This window comes from Danio rerio, chromosome 8 (genome assembly GCF_049306965.1).
Source record: "Danio rerio strain Tuebingen ecotype United States chromosome 8, GRCz12tu, whole genome shotgun sequence".
Lineage (NCBI taxonomy): Eukaryota > Metazoa > Chordata > Actinopteri > Cypriniformes > Danionidae > Danio > Danio rerio.
Window position 1 is genome coordinate 20,172,501 of NC_133183.1, and position 21,897 is coordinate 20,194,397.

General features: G+C 34.9%; 2 protein-coding genes across 11 annotated transcripts in view; both read right to left on the bottom strand.

Annotated features, from left to right (window-relative positions):
* Window positions 1–21,897, bottom strand: part of guk1b (guanylate kinase 1b) — a 109,652-nt gene that overhangs the window by 81,875 nt on the left and 5,880 nt on the right. The gene's annotated exons all lie outside the window — the stretch shown is intronic.
* rnf220b (ring finger protein 220b) overlaps window positions 1–21,897 on the bottom strand; it is a 110,966-nt gene that overhangs the window by 70,340 nt on the left and 18,729 nt on the right. For 4 of the 10 annotated variants that reach the window (XM_073910196.1, XM_073910194.1, XM_073910195.1 and 1 more), the window contains 4 exons: window positions 20,036–20,146; window positions 14,838–14,920; window positions 6,209–6,341; window positions 867–1,594 (listed from right to left, as the gene is read on the bottom strand). In XM_073910196.1, coding sequence (XP_073766297.1) covers window positions 867–1,594; window positions 6,209–6,309 — 829 coding nt within the window. In that variant the 5' untranslated portion in view covers window positions 6,310–6,341; window positions 14,838–14,920; window positions 20,036–20,146. Of the gene's footprint in view, window positions 1–866; window positions 1,595–3,265; window positions 3,501–6,208; window positions 6,401–8,902; window positions 9,024–14,837; window positions 14,921–20,035; window positions 20,147–21,897 lie in introns of those variants that run through there. The other 6 variants (XR_012384211.1, XM_017357437.3, XM_681262.8 and 3 more) reach the window with 3 other exon arrangements.

The following is a 21,897-nucleotide window of genomic DNA, read 5'->3' on the forward strand; positions in this document are numbered from 1 at the left end:
TGTTTTTTTTTATTATTAAAAACAGCTTTTATTCTAGCTAAATTAAACTAATAAGACTTTCTTCAGAAGAAAAAATATTCAAATGGGGACTAATAATTCTGACTTCAACTGTATGTACTGTATAGATAGATAGATAGATAGATAGACAGACAGACAGACAGACAGACAGACAGACAGACAGACAGACAGACAGACAGACAGATAGATAGATGATAGATAGATAGATAGATAGATAGATAGATAGATAGATAGATAGATAGATAGATAGATAGATAGATAGATAGATAGATAGATAGATAGATAGATAGATAGATAGATGATAGATAGATAGATAGATAGATAGATAGATAGATAGATAGATAGATAGATAGATAGATAGATAGATAGATAGATAGATAGATAGATAGATAGATAGATAGATAGATAGATAGATAGATAGATAGATAGATAGACACTGAGACTTCTTATATTGTATCTTATATTTAATATATTTTACATTTATTTACTTGAAAAAATCTATTTTATAATATTTAAAAATATAAAAAATTACAAATTTTATATATTTTTAATAGTAATAATGATTATAAGTTATTATAATAACAGTATAAAACGCAAAAATCAGTCCAAAACAAAAGCTTTTAGAAGTATTTTTTCCACATTTTTTAATTGCCTTGGACTGATTTTTGCTGTTTATTCTGATGAATCCCTTACCCCAAGAGCATCTACAGATTATTTAAGCTATTCCTGAGCACTTTTAGTTTGATTTTGGATTGATGATAATAGATTTTCTGATATTTTGGGGGCTTTTTTATGCATGTGTGCTGCAAAATGACCTTTTATTCACATTTGAACACACAGACACTTACTTGATTCTTTGTGCTCCTCTGGGGCAGATGAGCCATCTACCAACAGCCCAGACAAGCCGAAGAGCTTCTTCCCAGCATCCTCCGCTACCTTCAGGGCATTTGGAGAGCCAGCGGGGACACGGGCACCCCCAAAGTCAAAATCTTTTCCCTCCACATCTGTGTAGCGGAGGTGAGGTGAAGCCTCTGGATCCAGACAGCCCTTCAAGCGCTTGGCAGGGAGAAAAGCAGACTGATAAAGCCCTGCATCTCGCTCCTCAGGTGGGGAGGAGAACGGCCGGAATGCCCCCACTGCACCATGATTGAGCATACCCAGAGGTGAGCAGTCAAGGTTGGGTGGAGCGAACTGTGGGTGGAGGTGGAGCAGAGGGGTGGGAAAGTCTCGAGTGGGAAAGCCTCCTTGCCGATGGTACATGGAGGCAAATGTGTACGAGCCGCTGGGAAATGAGAGGTGCATGTCCTTCTCCAGAGTGACTGGCACTCCAAACGGCCGAGGGGGCTGGCAAGGTATGGAGGCATCTCGTCCAGCCTCGGCTGTCGATGCCAGGACCATCAGGGCAGGAGAGGTCAGCGGGCTGGGCATATAGGAGGAGTTCTCCATCTTAAAGGCAGTTCGGTGGAGGTCCATTTGAGCAGCGAACTCAGTGTAATGAGATGAGAAGATGTGAAGGAGACTGAGCTCAACGATTATAAAATGATGCCTCACAGACCAGTCATCCTCTGATGGAAGGCTGTGAAGGAGAAGAAGAACAGCATGTCAGTATGAGCCTGAAAAAGTACACAAGTATGTCATGGCAATTTTCTTTTTTTTAAATGTCATATATGGAGAAAGTAACATTTAGCGATTAGAATAATTAGACCACAAATGAGTCTTTAAATAAAGGTCTGCTAGTATGTGATATGATTATGTGAATTTACACAATGAGATGTTATTAAAGAGATATTCATTCCTTCATTTTATTTTATTTTCGGCTTAGTCCCTTTATTAATCAGGTGTCGCCACAGCATTATCCAGCATTTGTTTTACACAGCGGATGCACTTCCAGCGGCAACCCATCGCTGGGAAATATTAAAGAAATAGTTCACCCCAAAAAAATACAAATTTACTCACTTTTAATCACCCTCAAGTGATTTCAAACATTTATGAGTTTCTTTATTCTCTTCTAGAAGAAATGTTGAAGAAAGCTGAAAACCTGTAACCATTGACTTTCATAGTAGGAAAAACAAATAATATGGAAGTCAATGATTACAGGTTTTCAGCTTCCTAGTATATCTTCTTTTGTGTTCAATAGAAGAAAGTCAAACAGATTTAAATCAAGTAGAGCGAGAAAACAATGACAGATTTGTATTATTTGGATAAACTATCCCTTTAACAAGTTGCTTGCCCTGTAATATAAAAAAGGTTGACCTTGGAATAATGCATTTTTATTTAGTAAACATAATTGCATGTTTGTTTGTTTTTTACAATGTTGCTAGAGCATTTCACTGCCTTTTTGCATTAATCAATTTTAAACAACACTGAAAATTTATTTAACAAAATTAGTATTGTTTAAGAAGTAAAAAAAAATCACTTGTGTAAAATTCTGATATTACTCATGGTTTTGAGTTAGAACATCCTTTTGAGTTTAAAGAGTTAAGAATAATGAAAACACTTGGTGTTATTTGGATTGTATATTTTGAATGCAGAAAAAATAAAACATTATTATATGAACAATTAAAGAAACCTGAACACATTATTTTAAAGGACGAGATAATTACTATGCGGTCAGTCATACGAAGAAAATCAAATAATCAACTTATTATATAAATAAAAATAGCAACAAGATAATTACTAAAACAAAACTTCAAAGTTTAGATTAAGGTAATTTAAACGCTAATTACAAACTGACTAAAATTATTTGTGCATGCCGCTGTTTTTATAATTTAACAAAACTAATAAAATCCATTTTTATAACTTTCGCACAAGTTAGTGATTATCTTCACTACAGTGAACTCTGCTTTTAAATAAGGCTTTAAAGAAGAGATACAGAGTTCAAAATCTGCTTTTGTTGAAAATGTTCTTTCGGTTTTTGACACGATAAAATTAATTCAGGAGTTTAAGTACAACTTTCTACTCAAAGGCTATATGCATTGTTTAAGACACAAATGTAGTCCTTAATTCACTGTAAAATGTGATTATGACTAGCAAAAAAAGTCATTCCTACTTTTCTTTAACACATAAATTTGACATATCATATACAATAAAGTTTCACTACACTCTGGAAAAGTTTACAACGTTAATAATAATCCGCACGCCACAACAAATGTTAAAAAACCTCCACCATGCACAACACAAAAAGAAAGTCTTTCGACTCCCCAGAAAAACACATTGGAAAAATTTAATAAGTTGTAGTACTACTCACAATATTGTAGTCAAACATCTTATTCTCAGTCGCAGATAAAACTGTTCTTTTATCCAAGGTCAAGTCCAGATTATGTCAGTGGGAAAATATAACTTAAAGAGAAATGAGCGTAACTTAAAGAGAAATGAGCGGTAAAATTGTTATACAGTTTTGACAAGAGTTTAGCTGTTTAGCGCTGTGATATAGATTATGCAGATGCGCGTGATGTGTCAACATCCGATCCGCGCGCACCTCTGTTAATGCGCGCGAGCCGCTCACTGTACCGCCACGCGCTCGCTCGCTCTCTCTCTCTCTCTCTCTCTCTCTCTCTCTCTCTCTCGCTCTCTCTCTCTCTCTCTCTCTCTCTCTCTCTCTCTCTCACACACACACACACACACTCCTTACAGCTCGTGCTGCTCTGTTAACTTTAAATTTATCATCCTCTACCTCCCAGTTCGACTTGGATATTTTGTCAAATGTAAATCTCCATTCTGCGCCTCAACTACAGTGAATGATGTCAGTGCATATGAGGGATATGAAAGACCACCAAAATATTTCCAATGCTTCTAACGTCCTTTTTGCATCGGAATTGGTTAGTTGGGACTCTCACACGCTGGCACGGGAGTCCACCTACTGGTTAAACATCATATAGCACCTTTAGCGGTAAGGACATTCAATTCGCATCATCTAACAGCTTTCAAACTGTCTAAATTATTACAAACAGCGAAAGTGTCAATTATGACGACATTTTGGCCTGTTGATATCAAGACTGCACAGATGCATCTTCTATTATGTTATAATTACTCGACCACCCAAAGGCACTCATACTGGTCCGAATGGCTAATGGCAATTACATTGTGGTACGGTCTGACTTGACATGATGCCAACAGGACTCATGCATTCAAATCATAAGAGATATATATATATATATATATATATATATATATATATATATATATATATATATATATATATATATATATATATATATACACACACACACACACACACACACACACACACACACACACACACACACACACACTTACAATAGATAACATTTCAAGATAACATCTAATTTAATAATTTAAATATGCATTATTATTTAAGCATCATAATATCTTATGTACATATGCATTATACAATGAAGAACTAAAATATTAGACAGGACAAACAAAACCAAACATACACATACTCGCATAGCCTATTTGCTGAAGATTTGCTCAGCCTGTCTCGCATTGATAAAGTGTTTGTATAGAGAGGGAACATAAAATAAAGTTACTCTCTCATAAAGAACTGAGGTATTAGCTTGAGTAAATTAAATCACAGTTTAATAGAGGTTTCAGACTTGCTAATTATGACTTCCAAGATCATTAACAAAGTCTTTTAAGTCTCTTGCTTCATAATCCAAGTCCTTAAATGAAAATAAACGAATAAATCTGTATGCTAGAAGGCACGTTTTTGAATATTGAGTCTTACTCTTCTTTTTGAAACTCATTTATTCAGTGCTGAATTAAATTAGTTCAGTTAATTCTGCAAAGCCATGAACCTAATTGGAGTTTAATTGCTGTTTTTAAGTTTCCGGGACAAGTGAAGGAGCGCATTTTTAAAAGTGGATAAGATGCACCATATAATGCTGTGGACTAAAAGAAACCTTTATATTAAGTGTATATAATCATATAACATATATTTAAAAAAAGAATTACATATATCACATAAAATATGTAAGTTTTCTCTCTCTCTCTCTCTCAGATAGATAGATAGATAGACAGATAGATAGATAGATAGATAGATAGATAGATAGATAGATAGATAGATAGATAGATAGATAGATAGATGTCAGTATTCAACAATTCAACAATATAATTAATATATATATATATCCTTAGAGTGTATTTTATACTTTTAGAGTGACTTGAGGATATTCAGATTCTTGCATTGACAGTGGTTGTTTATTACAGCACCAAATGCCTAAAAACTTAATTGGTGATTTATTTTCAAACATGATTCACATCATAGTTTTCAGATTTTCAGAAATCAGATTTTTTTGATTATTACTCCTGTTAAAGCCATCTTTTTCAGAGCTTCGGACAATACCATAAATATCGTACACTCAAAAAAGTATTTTTGCTACTTGCTCAAACTACTTATTAAAAATTAGCTGAATCAACACAATTCTTGACTTATTTTGGGGTTGGACAACTTAATTGTTTTACGTTCAATCCACTTAAATTTGTAAAAACAAGTTAACTTTATCAAGTTTTGTAGGTACAACATGAAGAAATTGTGTGGAACCCAGCCTTTTTATACACCCTGCATTTTACCAAGGAACTTTTGTGTGGGAGTTACAGTTGAAGTCAGAATTATTAGCCTCCCTTTAAATTTTGTTCTCTTTTTAAATATTTCCCAAATGATGTTTAACAGAGCAAGGAAATTTTCATATTATGACTGATAAAAATGTTGTTTTCTGTAGAAAGTCTTAACCTAACTAACCTAGTAAAGCCTTTAAATGTCACTTTAAGCTGTATAGAAGTGTCTTGAAAAATATCCAGTAAAATATTGTTTACTGTCATCATGGCAAATATAAAATGAATTAGTTATTAGAGATGAGTTATTGAAATTATTATGTTTGGAAACGTTTTGAAAAAAATATTCTCTGTTAAACAGTAATGTGTATGTATATATATATATATATATATATATATATATATATAYACACACACACACACACACACACACACACACACACACACACACACACACACACACACACACACACACACACACACACAGTGATAAAAGCTTTAGCAATTAATTGCAACAAGAAAATTTGATACCGTCAGATGCCCTTATATATGCAGTACAGGGAAAAAGCAAGGAGAACAGAAAGAAGACATCGGTGGCAGACTCGGGATGGAGAACTGTAGTGGGTGTCAAAGTGATGAGCTGTCTGCGCTTCCTCACCATCTGTGCATATGTGTGCGTGTGAACGGAGAACTCCCAACACAGGCAGAAGGCTTGAGTGTGACAAGGAATACAGCGAGACGCATTATGGTGTCCATCATTGATCGCTTCCTCCCAGGAGTCTTGGCGCCTGCTACCAGGAAACAAAAGGTTAAAATATGATACTCCCCTGTTCTCTCCCCCATCAGTGTCCCAGCAGCACCTCTGTTTACAAATCCACAGCGCGTTCTCTTTCACTCAGAGTATCCTGCAACCGCATTTACACTACAGTGTTGAAACTATAGTCTTACGATATGACTTCATACATGTTTAAAAATGAAGGCTTTAAATGGGAGTTTTTCAACAGTGACACAGAAATAAAAATCTATATTTTATTCACAAACCCTTTCAAATGTACAGTTCTAACATGTTTTATGCTTTGTAGAACATTTAACCATAGTATTCACATATGGTCACATTGAAAAAGAACACAGAGTGTAACTTATTTTTCTTTCAATTAAATGATATCATCAAATGTTTTTTTTTTCTTCTGAATTTTGGCAAATTTGTGCACTTCGAACGACCAAAATATCCTTAATTGTAATATTTTTTAAATATATATTTAATTTTTTTGTTTTTGATGTTCACATATTCAGTGCTGCTAAAGTTTTAAACCATTCTAGTGAAGTTAATATTTTTTAATTAATTGCCAAAATCGACCAAAGAGTACCAGAGAGATTTATTTATCCCAAAAAAACACAAAATATCAAAACATAATTTTCACATAACTAGGGTCGTAAAAGTTTTTTTAAGTCTGTTTTTACACCATTATGACAATTTTGCAGTCAAATATGACCAAAGAGCAGCAAAGGTTTATTTTTCAGTATTCACATAATCAGTCCTGCAAGAACTTTAAAGAAGTTATAAATAAATAAGAAGTAAATAAATAAATTGTATGGGATATTAGCTTTAGATTTAAGCATTACAATTATTTTTTTGAGTATAACAATATATAATAAATATATTAAATAATAGCTAAAGTATATAATAAATAATAGCTAATATATACAGTATAATAATATACAATAAATATATAGAATATATTGTAACTTTCAAATAAATTTCCATTAGTTAATGTTAATACATGCATTTACTACCATGCACAAGCAATGAGCAATGCATTTATTAGTGTTTATTCATCTTTGTTAACTTTAATTAATAATAATAAAGTTTTTAGTTTAATCCCTTAATGCAAAAGTGGCCATATATATGTATAATTTTTTTTCCCCGCCACATAGCTAGTGCTTTAAAAGTCACCATGTTTTATGCCAGGGGTGTCAAACTCAGTTCCCGGAGGGCTGCTGCCCTGCACAGTTTAGTTCCAACCCTGCTTTAACAAACTTACCTGTAGGCTTCAAACAAGCCTAAAAGACTCATTTAGTTTGATGAAGTGTTTTTAATTAGGGTTGGAACTAAACTGTGCAGAGCTGTGGCCCTCCAGGAGCTGAGTTTGACACCTGTGTTTTATACCATTCTGATGACAAATTTGCAGTCAAATATGACCAAAGAGCACCAGAAGTTTATTTTTCAGTATTTACATAGTACTGCAAGAACATTGGAGAAGTTACGATTTAAAGGAATAAATAAACTTCATGGGAACTATATATATTAAGCATTAAAATATTTTTAAAGGGTATATATATATATATATATATATATATATATATATATATATATATATATATATATATATATATATATATATATAATAAATAATAGCTAATATATACAGTATAATATAGCATAAAATATAGAATATATAGTATCACTTTCAAATAAGGATCCATTAGTTAATGTTAATTCATGCATTTACTACCATGAACAAGCAATGAACAATGCATGTATTAGTGTTTATTTATCTTTGTTAACATTAATTAACAATAATAAAACTTCCAGTAACTAATATATCAATGCATAAGTTAATGCATTAACTAAACTGAACATATCATGTTTTGAGATAAATAAAGCTCTCAATTACTCTTGTTCACCTTTGACCAAAAAAATTTATAATAATAATAATAAAAATAATAATAAAATAAGTAAAAAAATAAAATAAAAAATAATAATGAAATAAAATAAATAAATAAATAAATAAATAATTTGGTCACACTTAACAATAAGGTTTTATTAGTTAAAATTTATTTTCTATAATCTAAGAAAGAACAATTCTGTATAAGTATTGTCCATTCTTAGTTCACGTTAGTAAATACATAACATTGACTAATGAAACCTTATTGTAACAGGTGACATATTAGTAATAATAATAATAATATATATAAATATAAATATAGTATATATAATTAATAATATATAATATACATTTTTTAAAGATAATATAGACAGTAATATATAATAATATATATAAATAAGCCCACAAGCATAACAAGTTCTAAAAAATACAAAGACATGCAAGGAACACAGTCCGGACACACAGAGCTAAAGGGCTCTGAATAGGAGTGTATGGGCTGTGAAGTGACTAACTGTGAAAGGCAATGACAGGCCGAGACCCCAAACCCACCTCCTCCTCCTCCTCCCCGCCTCCCTCTGTAAGCTCCATCCCTCCTCGCCACAGGCCTGACATTGACATGACACTCCCAAAATAATGATCAACAAACACTCCTCGCCTGAGCGCAAGCGGTCTTCTCCCTTCCTCACCGTGTCAACAGTGATTAACAAAGACCCCAGCATCACTACAGACACATGCACCTAACGATGGGCCGAGGCTGACTCTCTAATGCGACAGACAAACACCACCAACTTCCTTACACCAGAGGGACTGAAAGTGAAAAATATAAGGCCACATATTACATTAAAGCACAAATGCATGGGAAGTGTGTAGGAAAAGTCATTATCCTCAACCGTATTCATGTCTTCAAAAGCCCTACAGACATTGGAGCCGCACTTCTGTTCTCTGACGTTACTTCGTGTTACCTTTAGGACACGGAGAAAGGAGAAAGAACGATATTATGTCCCTCCACAATTACCAAGCTAAGCGAATATTAAAATGTCTGGCTCCATCAGTCGAGGCTATCGTGATTGGTATTTTAACCTTTGACTACAGTACAAAGGAACCGGCTCTTGGAACCAATATTGGAAGGATGGAATCTAATTCTGGAATGATCCTCGGTAATGAGGGGGCCGCCGTGGGGGGCTGGATAATGCATATATGAGATATTATTTTTGGGGCTGAAAGTGTTGGGGCAGAGGGGGCTCTCGGAGAGTTGAATAATCACAGGCAATGAGGTGTAGCCAGCGTGACAGAAACACCTTACTGTCTCGCCTGAGGACAGCACTCTTAAATCAAACACGAATGATTTTATCACATGCAAATATCCCTTAGGTTTTTTTTTCTGCGCGGGGGTCTTCATATTCAGACTTTCAGTGCAGTGCGGATTTTTGTGTGACACTTGCATGGACGGTCTGTCATTGAAGAGCTAAAAAATTTCAATCTTTTATTGTTAAATACTTGTACAGTAAGCTTGATTCCTATTGCAATGTTTGAGCATTCTAAAGTCTTTGTGGAGAGACATTCTATTTGGCTGACTATTGGGGTGAAAATTTAATAGCTGACAAAATAAGACCTTACTCTTAAAGTTCTCTAATAACATTTAAAAAAATTATATTGCTAATTTTAAAAATATAAACATTAGGTAACTTAAAGGGAAAATTAGAATTTTTGCCTAGGCTTTTATTGCGAAACATACAAACATTAAAAAAATAAATAAAGATGCAACAAACAAAAAAAAAGCACATTAGAAATCACACAAAGAAAATTAAAAATATCAAAAGCTAATTAAATTTATAAAGAATATATTTATATATTATACACATACAATACTGTATCCATTTGGTGACGATATAATGTTTGTAATTTCATATGTAAGTAATAAAATCATTCAACACCTTTAAACTCAGTGACAGTGATTTCCCAAAAAATGCCTCTTTAAAACATTTGTAAACAAGCAAATTCTTCATCCTAGTGGGGGTGCCAAGTTTATATTACACAATCTACTATACTACTTCAATTTTGTGCTGATTTGAGTCAGAAGAAAGCTTTAAAAAATAAATATATTTTAGACAACACAATCTCAGGGCATTTCGTAACTTTTTGATTTAGTGGCTAATTTGTATGAATTCGTACGATCTCATTCGCACAACTTAGTATGCTTTGTTCATCCCCCAATGATGTTTGGGTTTGGGTGCCATGCCTCCTTTTTAAAATTGTACATTTTTATATGAGTGAACTCATATGAATTTATACGAATTAGCCACTAAACTGAAAAAATGTAAAATTCTTGCGTTTCCTTGTGAGATTAGGCTGGATATAGATGTCACGTTGTGGCTAATTTTAATATCCACCTGTTAAGTCGTGACGTATGGAATACTGTTTCTGGGTCCAAGCTGTTACTCATTTTAGTTGAGAAAATATTTGTTTATGGCCTCTTTTTAGTCATATCACATTTTAAAGTGAATTTTACATAAAATCATATATAAATCACAATATTCTCTAGGCTGCATCAAAGCCACCAATATTTTAAAAATGTATGAAAAATTAATCACTTTCTGGCCATCTGATAAAGGCATGGACATATTGCATTTACGATTTTCGAAATTATTACATTGCTTTATAAACGTTTATTATTACCATTTGGTGAGTCTCCCCATACACTTTGATAGTGTTTGGAGTCGGAAGCGGCTTTGCGTGACGTCACACTTAACAAGCAGATAGTACCTTTCATAGGAACCTCAATTTTTCAACTTCAAATGTGGAATATAACTTGTTTAGACATATGACTTTGATTTTAGAGAACATTTAGATTTAAACCATTTTAATAAAATTGCATTAATGTAAACATGATTTTTTTTAGAAATAATCTTACAATGAAAAATACCAAACCTAAGTTATATATAAAATCATTCATAAATTCAATTCAATTATATTGGGACATAAATATCTTAAATGAGGAAGCTGACAGTTATTAAGAGGTTAAAATTTTGACAAAGTGACAGTGTGAATATTAAAAAGCATTAAATCTGCCAACAATGTAAATATCAATATAATGTAACTCAATAGCAAAAATTTGGAATAATATTTTAGCAAATTTTAAAATTTTCTATTATTTTCTGCCTCATCAACCTATTAACTGAGGAGGGTGATAATTGAAAAGGTAATATTTTGACAAAGATTTTCGATTTAAAACACTTCTAATTCACAAATGTTTAAATATATATATATATATATATATATATATATATATATATATATATATATATATATATATATATATATATATATATATATATATATATATCTCATATGGTTCTAGCATGTTCTAGCATGTCACATAATTTACTGTCACGACAGCAAGGACGAGCAACTGATGACGGAATATCCATATTTAAGCGAACTATCCCTTTAAAACTCAAATTCCCTGTCTCGCTCTTCCACGCCCGCTGTCCCAATTAAACAATTCCGGCTGTGTGAGTGACTGGCGGGGGCAGCAGAGACAGGTCGGGCTCTGTTAAAGCCACACTCCACTAAGTCTACCATCGCCCAGGACCTCCGCCGACTCTATTCCCGGCCCCTAATCAGTGTGCGAGCGTAATATCAGCCTGGGTTAGGTGTCACCATGTTAGAGGCGTTAATGGAAGAGCTCCATCCACTCAGCCAGGGGGACGGCATTACCGCGGGCTGTCACAGTCGGCTGAGGATTGGGACAGTATTACTGCTGGCTTTCATACAACGTTGGTCACTAAACTAATGGGGGCCCCGGCGGAGCTGGGAGAGATGGAGATGAGATGGAGAGAGAGACGTGGGGGAGGAGGAGGAGAAGGGGGAGTGGTAAAAGAGCAGGAGATGGAAAGGAGGAGAGGGCAGTCTAGCACCTTCTCTCCTAATTTGCAGACTCTAATGTATAGGAGAGAGAGAGAGAGAGATCCAATCTGATGTGATTGAAGAGACCAAGCCAATAACTTTCTGGAGAGTGTCGATAAATGTTAGGCACTTCAGAACAGCCAGCACTTACCCTAACGGTTAACAATTCACCAGCATCGGCCTCTGTGAAAGATATCTCTATGCAGGGTGCAGATATGCCAATTCATTTGGCGTCCAAAGATTTGACAAGCTAGACTGAGTCTGAACAGCGTCGGTCAAACGCTCCGCTGCTGCCAATCTCTCTCTCTCCTCCTCCTCCTCTTCCAGCCTGACTCCTCAATCTTCTTTTCTCCAGAGATCCTTAAGCCGTTCGGCAAGAAATCGAAAAGTCGCGGCAGCAACAAAGACTGTAATATCGAGAAAAAAAAGAGCTAATACCATTTTAAGTGTGGGGAATGAAACGAAAGCCTATATATGCAGCTTCGGCGTGAGAGATAACACCTTGAGAATGGGTGACATCAAGTGAAAAAGAAGTGAGGTGGCGGCGGAGCGGGGGGGATCAGCGGCCAGGGCTCAGAGTTGAGGAACTGACACTGTCTCTAATACAAGTGTTTAAATATTTGATGCACTGGGATAAAGAGGGCTCCCCTTTGAATGAAATTGAGTGTCTGCTGGAGAATCTATTACCGGGAGTCTGATGCAATTTGACAGTGGCAAAGCAGCCTGGGTGTTATTCTTCAATGGCTCCCCAATCTCCTTTCATTACTCCTCTTAAATGTTTCTCTGTCGTGCTTGACTTACTTCTGATTACAGCCTCTTTCAGGGAAGGGGGAGACGGGAAGGAGAAATAGAAAGGGAGGGGGGGGGGGGTCGACTTGGCATGGGCAGGGGTTCTCCACTGCTGATTCAATCACACAGGAGGGCAGACATTTGTAGGGGTATTATATTTTTGTGTGCAACAGATCTCTGCAGAGGACTGGTGACTGCATCTATGGGACAACGGGACAGGAAGAATCAAACTATTTCAAAGAGGTAGTTCAGTCGAATATGAACATTCAGTGTCACTTTACTCGCTTTCAGGACACAGGGCTCAACAATAAGGACTGCCCAATGGCCCGGGGCCAGCGTGAGAAATGCTCGGGACAGTAGACAAAATCGTTCGGGCCAGTGCTGCCTTGTCACTAAATTTTAATTTGCCAGTGACTATTTGTCAATTGCGTGCAAATACAGTCTTTGAATCGAGAAACAGTTTGTGCTTTTAAGTCTTTGAACGCTACCTTCTCTGTAAAGTCGTAAACACCTTATTGCTTTTTGGTTTCTCTTATTTGACTGGATGTTGTGAGAACAGTATTTTTTTCCGTAACCTGGTAAAAACCAGTACAGTTAAGAGATGGCATCATCAAATTATGAGGCTAAAAGAAAACTTCTGTTTATTATGTTTCAGAAGCAGATATTTACATGGGTACAACACGAAAAAAAAGTGATGTTTTGCACAGTTTGCAGTCACTTTTATGTCAGCCACCTGCACATTTTCCATACTGCTATATTTCACTGCTAAATATTTTAAAATTTTTTGAATATTTAAATTCTAGATTAACAGACATTATTTTTGACACATTATTTAAAATATGTAGCTAAGAAAAAGCTATTAGCTTTTTTTTTTTTTTTTTTTGGTGGGGCCAGTAAAATTTTTGGCAAGGCAAGTAAAAATCTGAACCATTGGTCCAATCGGGACCAAATCCTTAGCGTTAAACCTAGGACATCAGATATATAGTTGGCTTTTTAATTCAACGTTAAAGCAGTTTGTTGCACCAAAAAAAGTGGTCATTGAAGACTAATAGACTGCAAGTAAACAAAAAACAGCACTTTAAGGATTCAAAAGAGAGATACAGATTTAACGAAATGAATACCGTGGCTCCTAATGATGTAATGACATTTAATCAAGCAATTGTTGTGTGAAAGAAACTAAGAATTATTTGCATAATTGTTACCTTTGCAGTAGATTTATTCAATGAAGACACATTTATTCATTCATTCATTCAATTACCTTAGGCTTAGTCTCTATTTATCACAGTGGAATGAACCGTTAACTATTCCGGCATATGTTTTACGCAGTTGATGCACACCCATGCACACTCATTCATACACACACAACTCATTTTCAATACACCTATAGTGCATGTCTTTGAACTGTGGGGGAAACTGGAGCACCTGGAGGAAACCCACACCAACATGGGGAGAACATGCAAACTCTACACAGAAATGCCAACTGACCCAGCCGGGACTCGAACCAGCAACCTTCTTGCTGTGAGGTGACAGTGCTAACCACTTAGCCACCATGATGCTTAAAGACACATTTAATTTATTCACATTTTAAAGTGACAGTAAACATTATAATATACAAAATATAGTGTTTAATTTTGTGTTAATTTTGCAGTTAAATGTTTTATGCATTTAGGTCTAATAAGAATGGTAATTGACAAACATTTTTAAAAATGTGTAAATGTTAGTAAAGAAGTTATAGAATGATGGAATTATTTAAATAAAAAATTTTCCAACTGTGTATCTTCCATTTGTGTTTGTTAATTTATATATACGTTTTTCATTTTTTTAAAATGCTATCAATGCATTCACTCTGAAAAAACGATTTATGTAGATCAATGTGACATGCCATACAAAAAACCTAAACATGGTAAAGAAAAAAAAAATATTTACCTTTTAACTTGCTGATGATCCTAAAGCATTTCTTCTTTAGCCAAATACTTGCCGCTTCATCTGAATGGCGTTAAAATACATATCTGTTGAAAACAGAAACAAACTATCTTTTCTGACTCAATACAGCAAAATCAATTTATACTACTACTAAAGGGCACCTATTTGACCGCTTTTCAAGATTTAAAATAAGTCTTTTGTGTCTTTAGAATGTGTCGGTAAAGTTTCAGCTCAAAACACCCATCAGTTTATTTATTATACCTTTCTGAATTTTCAGCTTTGAACACAATGTAGCTGTTTTTGTTGCCTGTGCTAGTTCTCCCTAGCCACCGTTCCCACATGCCTGTCAGAGTGTGCCTCAATCTCCAGCTACGTCAGATAAACAGCACAGTGACAGACATGAAGGAAGCAGATATTGCATAACGTCTGTGAGAAATGCTACAGTAAGAACTTTCCCAATGATTATTTGATGTATTTGTTATGAAATTAATTCAAGCCTTTCTGCGATGATGAGATACAGAATGTTGTTACAAAATTCACGGACACACATTCACACAGCGTGCACGTTTAACTTGCATTGTTTTTGCACAGCAAATGACAGGATACACGTTGATACCCTAGTAGCAAAGAATTCTGGCCCAGATTTGGCATAAAGCTGGCACAGCAGGCTTTCATCCGGCACTGGCATACAGCATGTGGGCCAAACATGGCCCGGGTTTGGCAGAGGTGGCACCGCCTTTAAGGCGGCACACAAGATTTGGGCCAGATGAAAAACGTAGTATTTGGCCCAGATTTAAAAATGTGATAAGTGGGCCATGTGAGTTTGGCCAGTCTTGACCCACATTTAAAATACACTAAAATCATTTTTGAGTAAAAAAAAAAAATTCTACCAATCAGGTCACTTTGAGAAAAAGCGTGCCCATAGTGTGCCTAAAGCGCATCACTCCATGGGTTTATCAATTTCATCGTAATCGTGACACACCAACCTATATGGCCCAGTTCAGGCCCAGTTATGAGTTATTAACTTGGCTGAGACTTGGCCCAGATATGGTCCGTGTTTGGCCCTTGTCTGGAAGCCAGATTTGGTCCAGTCATGTACCGTAATTCACTGCGGCATGTGGGCCAAGCAAAACCTGATTGTGTGGGCCAGAGCTGGGCCAGAGAAATTTTGCTATGTGGGTATGCTCTGCTGTATGGATATCCATTACGTTAATGTACAAAATAAACCTGATTTTACGTCCACAAACCAGGATTGAAGGATTGTCTTTTATAATTGTACTGACATACGGCTGTGCTGATGAGTAAAGCTGAAGTAAATTATATGCATTACTACGAAGACATGTTAATATGCAGCTGTCAATCAAATCAGTGGGTGAGAAACCTGCACTCCTACGTCACGTTGTGGTGGGCCTCAAAATGGGAGGGATTTGGATCCTATTGTAACATCAGGAAATTAAAAAAAAGAGACTTATTGGCTATATCACCCCAATATGACTGTGGACACACTATACCTACACACAGTTCTGTCCAAACAGCTTCCAAAAGATGATTTTCATCATAGGTGCCCTTTAAAAAATTCAAACATATTATAAACTCTGCATAAAACGTCCTGCACACCTCTCACTGTAAAATTATGCCTTGTAAGCTGTACAAATACTCACCTCAGCTCATACGAATTAATTTCACCACATTACGAAATAAGTCTTATGACTAATACCTCACCTAAAAATAGGATCAGACTAGAGCAGATCCTGCAGGACTGTATCTCCACGCTGTGCATGTGTGCTGCTGTGAGATGTTGTGCACTATAACAAGCTGCTGCAATAAACATCATTTTGGATTTCTCTCTATCACCCGGCAGCACCTGCTGTGGCGGTTGGCGTGCAGTCAAGCAGTCGACCCAGGTGTGCATAAAAAGACAACAGCCTCCTGCAGGACTGACACTGATGTATGGCTTGTTAACGCCGCCTGCTTTCTTGTCTCCTTCCTGATACCCATTATGGCAGGCTTCACCCAGAGCTGGCGCGCGAGTCGCCCCTTTTCTTCAGCAGATCAATAGTTAATGGCACTTTTGTTCCACAAACCAGGAAAAGCAATTAAAAGCCATTGATCATGTGCCACATCACTGTCATTAATATGCATGTCTTCTTAACCTTCCATATTGAAGAGTTTATCCGGTCTCCTCCTTCATTTACCTTAATGTGTGATGACAAGACACTAAAGATATGATCATAGTGTTGAAAAAAAAATCTTCCTAAATTATGAGGACAGTCGTGCATATATTATACATATACTGTGCCTTTAGAAAAACATCATACCCCTTTGAAATAAATACTTTATTTGTCATATAACGCCTGAAATCAAATCACCCTCCAAATGACTTGAGTAATGTGTTTATATATAGATTTTGTTTATGTATAGATTTTCACAGGATATTATTATTTTCCATAGGCACTGTAAGTGAAATATTGCTATTGTAAAAAAAAAAAAAAAAAAAAAAACGATACTTTCATTTTATAATTATTTTATTTAATTACTGTTATTACGTTATTATAATGGTAAGAACAATATTGTTGTTACTACTACATCTTCAAATAATTAAATAAATACAATTTTATAATAAATAATTAGAAAAAAATATTGTAATTATATCCAAATATTAAATGTAATAAATTGTTAGAAATTATTATATTAAACATATTGAAAAAATTGAGACAGTAATTTTATTGGCTTTGTTAATAAGCAAATTCTGACATTTTTCTACAAAATGTTGCATTGTTTTAAGCTGAACGCATATCTTTTTTTCTGTTCTGTATAAAACAGAAATTTATTGCATAAATATATTTCAAAGTTATTTACACAGATTTTATTTTTATTCAGTTAACCCTTATGTACAGTTGGGAAGTCTTAATTTGGCCATAACTGTTTTGTGGTTCAGCTAGCAAAATGATTTTTGGTTATAAATCTTATTTAGACACATATTTTGAAAAAATGCTTTGATCTAAAAAAAAAACCAAAAAAAAAAAAAAAACACTCTGGGCAAATTGACTACCCTTTTGTTATGTTCGGGATGAAAACATCAACTGAAATAAACTGCTGTGAAAATGCATCAGATAAATATACATATATTTTTCAAATTGTTTTTGCATAAATCTGTTAAAATCAACCTCAGTCCTGATCAAAACTACTAAATTGATTAGAAAGTTACAGGATTTTAACTCTTTAATTGCCAAATTCATAAATGATGTCACTGATTTGGTGAAAAAAACACACACACAAAATTATGTATTTTTAACATAAAAAAATTATGTGAATGGGTTTTTAAAAATCTTTTAAAACAGTTTTGGACGTGTGAAACAACATTGCCTTTGATGCATTATTTTTTTTTATTTTCTCCCTAATTTACAGTTGGTGGCTGTATTTGCCCTATTCACTTACTTTATCACCTCATGTTTTTGATCGCAAAACCATTGCACCATATAATCATGCATTTTTGATTGTTTGTGGTTTTCCCTTTTGGGAAGAGGTCAAATTTGTCATTTTTGCTGTTGATCATCAGTTGGCACCTTTAACCCTTCAGATAGGCCTGTGCAAAAAAATAAAAAGCTTAGTTTCTGGATTAAAGTGTGTGTTTGTGTTTGTGTGTGTGTGTGACCTTTGCACACTTACCTTGATGTGTCTGAGAAAATCAAAATATGCATCTCAGCTCTCAGAACTACATGGAGTAAACAAAAACAAGAGTTTTTATGCACCATCAAATGTGCTTTTAACGGAAGTCAATAGGGCAAAAACAGCCAACAACAGTAAACTAGGGAGAAAAAAGAAATTCTAACAATGCGTCAGGCAAATGACATAAATAATCGTTCACATCTCCAAGACTGATAAAAGGATAAATAAAATCCAGTTCACAATTATTTTTATATGGAAAATACGTCATTTTGTGTGTGTTTTCTTTCCACCAAATCAGTGACATCATCTGTGAATTTGGCAATTAAAGAGGTAAAATTCTGTAATTTTCTAAGCAATTTAGTAGTTTTAATCAGGACTGAGGTTGGTTAACAGATTTATGCAAAAAAACTGTCATAAAATATTTATCTGATGCATTTTTACAGCAGTGTAATCTGTCAGTGAATGTTTTCTTTCTGAACATAGCAAAAGAAGGGTAAATTTGAGCAGTGCACAGGAGTTTAATTATTACATTAAACATGAAAATAATATGCTTTGCACAGATGTGCTTGTGACATAAAAACTGCACATCTGGGTTTGGTCCAATGAACCAAGAACTGAAGGTGTGCACAAAAAAAACAACTGCACACACACTCTTGAATGCACAGTAAAGAGATCATCGGATCACCACTTTATAGATTGCATCCAGTTACAGCCATACCCAATCTACACAGCACAACAACCTGTGCTAAATTACATTCTGCCTGCCTCAAAATTCCTCGCCGCTTCCGAGGAGAGAGAGAAAGCGGTCAAAGCGAGGAAGGCCTCTGAACTGCAGCTCGCCACCTCTCAGCTTTGATTTCCAGCCCGGTGTCGCATCTGTTTTTACTGACGCCACTGATACAGGCGGGAGGTGGCAGGCAATCAGCGAAAACAAGAGTCAATGGAGGCCAGCGCTGTTGCAGGAGGCAGGAGCAACTGATGGGTCATGCGATCTACAAGATTTGAATCGCAAAATATTTGAACAACATGAAAACAGACAAGGCGAATTATACAGTTCGTTCAGCCATGCACAAAACAACGCAGAGTGCATTATCTCTTCAATGTGCAAATAGCTCAGGCAGTCCACTCTGATAAGCGAAGCCTTAGCATGTTTAATTCATGTAGGGGAAAGCCTGATGGTGCGGGACGTTTTTAACCTTTCCTCTCTTTGTGTGTGACTAATGTAGCAGACATCAGTCGGCTGCTCTTTTTCAGGGCCTGTGTAAAATGTTAAGTGGGAGCGCACGGCACCTAAGGGGAAGCTATTCTTGCCTAATTAGCGCAGTACTGAAGACATCCGTGTGTTAGCACATACACATCACTCCACTGTCGCGATGAGGCCCGTGGCCTTTGCCAATGCCTGGCAAGGGCGGCTTCATCCCATGTCAGCATGAATTAGCGGAGGCAAAACTCTGACCCTTCAGGCAATGTCACAGAAGAGAGAAGGGGAAAATGAGAACTGTCAGGAAGCTTGTGGCGCACGCCATACTGACCTGTTAGACACAGTATCTTAAGTGAAGATTCGGGTTTCGAGGTGGATTTCAAGACAAGCAGGGGTTGAAAAGCAAACACACCATCAATCCATTCATCAAACTGATCATGCTCTGAAGGAGGAAAGAGCACATGTAAAATCTACTTAAAATAGCACAAACAAAATAAGTGACATCATTGAAATCTGTCATACTTTATTTTAAGGTTCAACTCACACTATATTTTAACAACCATCAACTAAAACTTATACAATAGTTCAATAACTAGCTGCTTAATAATAGTTATTAAGGTAGTAGTTGGGTTAATTTAATTAAAACAGCACAACAAAAATAGTGCTGGCACTGAAATCTGTCACACTTTATTTTAAAGTTAAACTTTTGCTATTAACAAACCGTTAATTATGACTTTTAGATCAATCCACTATTAATTAGTTGTTTATTAATAGTTAGTCAGGTAGTAGTTGAGTTAATCTAATTAAAACAGCACAACAAAAAGTTCTGGTATCGAAATCTGACACACTTTATTTTAAGGTTAAACTCTCGCTATCTTTTAACGAATCCTTAACTATAATTTTTAGATCAATCCACTGCTATTTAGCTGCTTAATAATAGTTAGTAAGGTGGTAGTTGGGTTAATCTATTTAAAACAGCACAACAAAAAGTTCTGTATTGAAATCTGTCACACTTTTTAATTAAGGTTCAACTTTCACTATTAACAAACCATTTTAGATCAATCCACAACTAACCAGCTGCTTATTAGTAGTAAGTTAGTAGTTGGGTTAATTTAATTAAAACAGCACAACATAAATAGTGCTGGCTTTGAAATCTGGCACACTTTATTTTAGGGTTAAAACTCTTGCTAATAACAAACCATTAATTAAGACTTTTAGATCAATCCACTATTAATTAGCTGTTTAATAATAGTTAGTAAGGTAGTAGTTATGTTAATCTAATTAAAACAGCACAACAAAAAGTTCTGGTATCGAAATATGACACACTTTATTTTAGGGTTAAACTCTCGCTATCTTTTAACGAACCCTTAACTATGATTTTTAATCAATCCACTGCTATTTAGCTGCTTAATAATAATTAGTAAGGTGGTAGTTGGGTTAATCTATTTAAAACAGCACAACAAAAATAGTGCTGGTTTTGAAATCTGTCACACTTAAAGGTTCAACTCTTACTATTAACAAAATATTAATTATGACTTTTAGATCAATCCACTACTAATTAGCTGCTTATTACTAGTTAGTTATGTAGTACTTTAGGTATTGGGTGGGATTAGAGTTTTAGACTGAGACATACTCTATATGTACTAATAAACAGTTAATATCTTAATAATAGATAGGTAAGCCTTAATAGGGTGAATCATTGCTTAAAGTGTTACCAAAATGTTGGAAAATGTTAATTTTGTCAGATTCTTCTGCACCAAGAGAACTATACTTTTAGTTTAGCCAGAAACCAAATCAAACTATTTGGGAATAAATGAGTTAATCTTTAGTGTATTCTTTATTGGTATTAATTTAGACAGAATAGCTCTCTAAATTCTGTCAGTGGTTCTGTAAACACCTCAAAAAATTGTTAGTGTATGATTATTTATTTCAGACATTCTATAAAAAAACATTCTATGTAAATAATTTGACATTTTCTTTCTTTTTTATTAAATGAAACGGATTGTGTGGATTTTAGGCTTTTTTGCACAAACATTCTTTCACAATAGTGTTATTGTTAAAATGTTATATTTAGTTCAATACATCTTTATTTCTATAGGACTTTTACAATGTAGATTGTGTTAAAGCAGCTTCACAAAGAAAATTATAGTGAATTGAAACAGTGTCAGTTCAGTTTTCAGAGTTTAAGTTCAG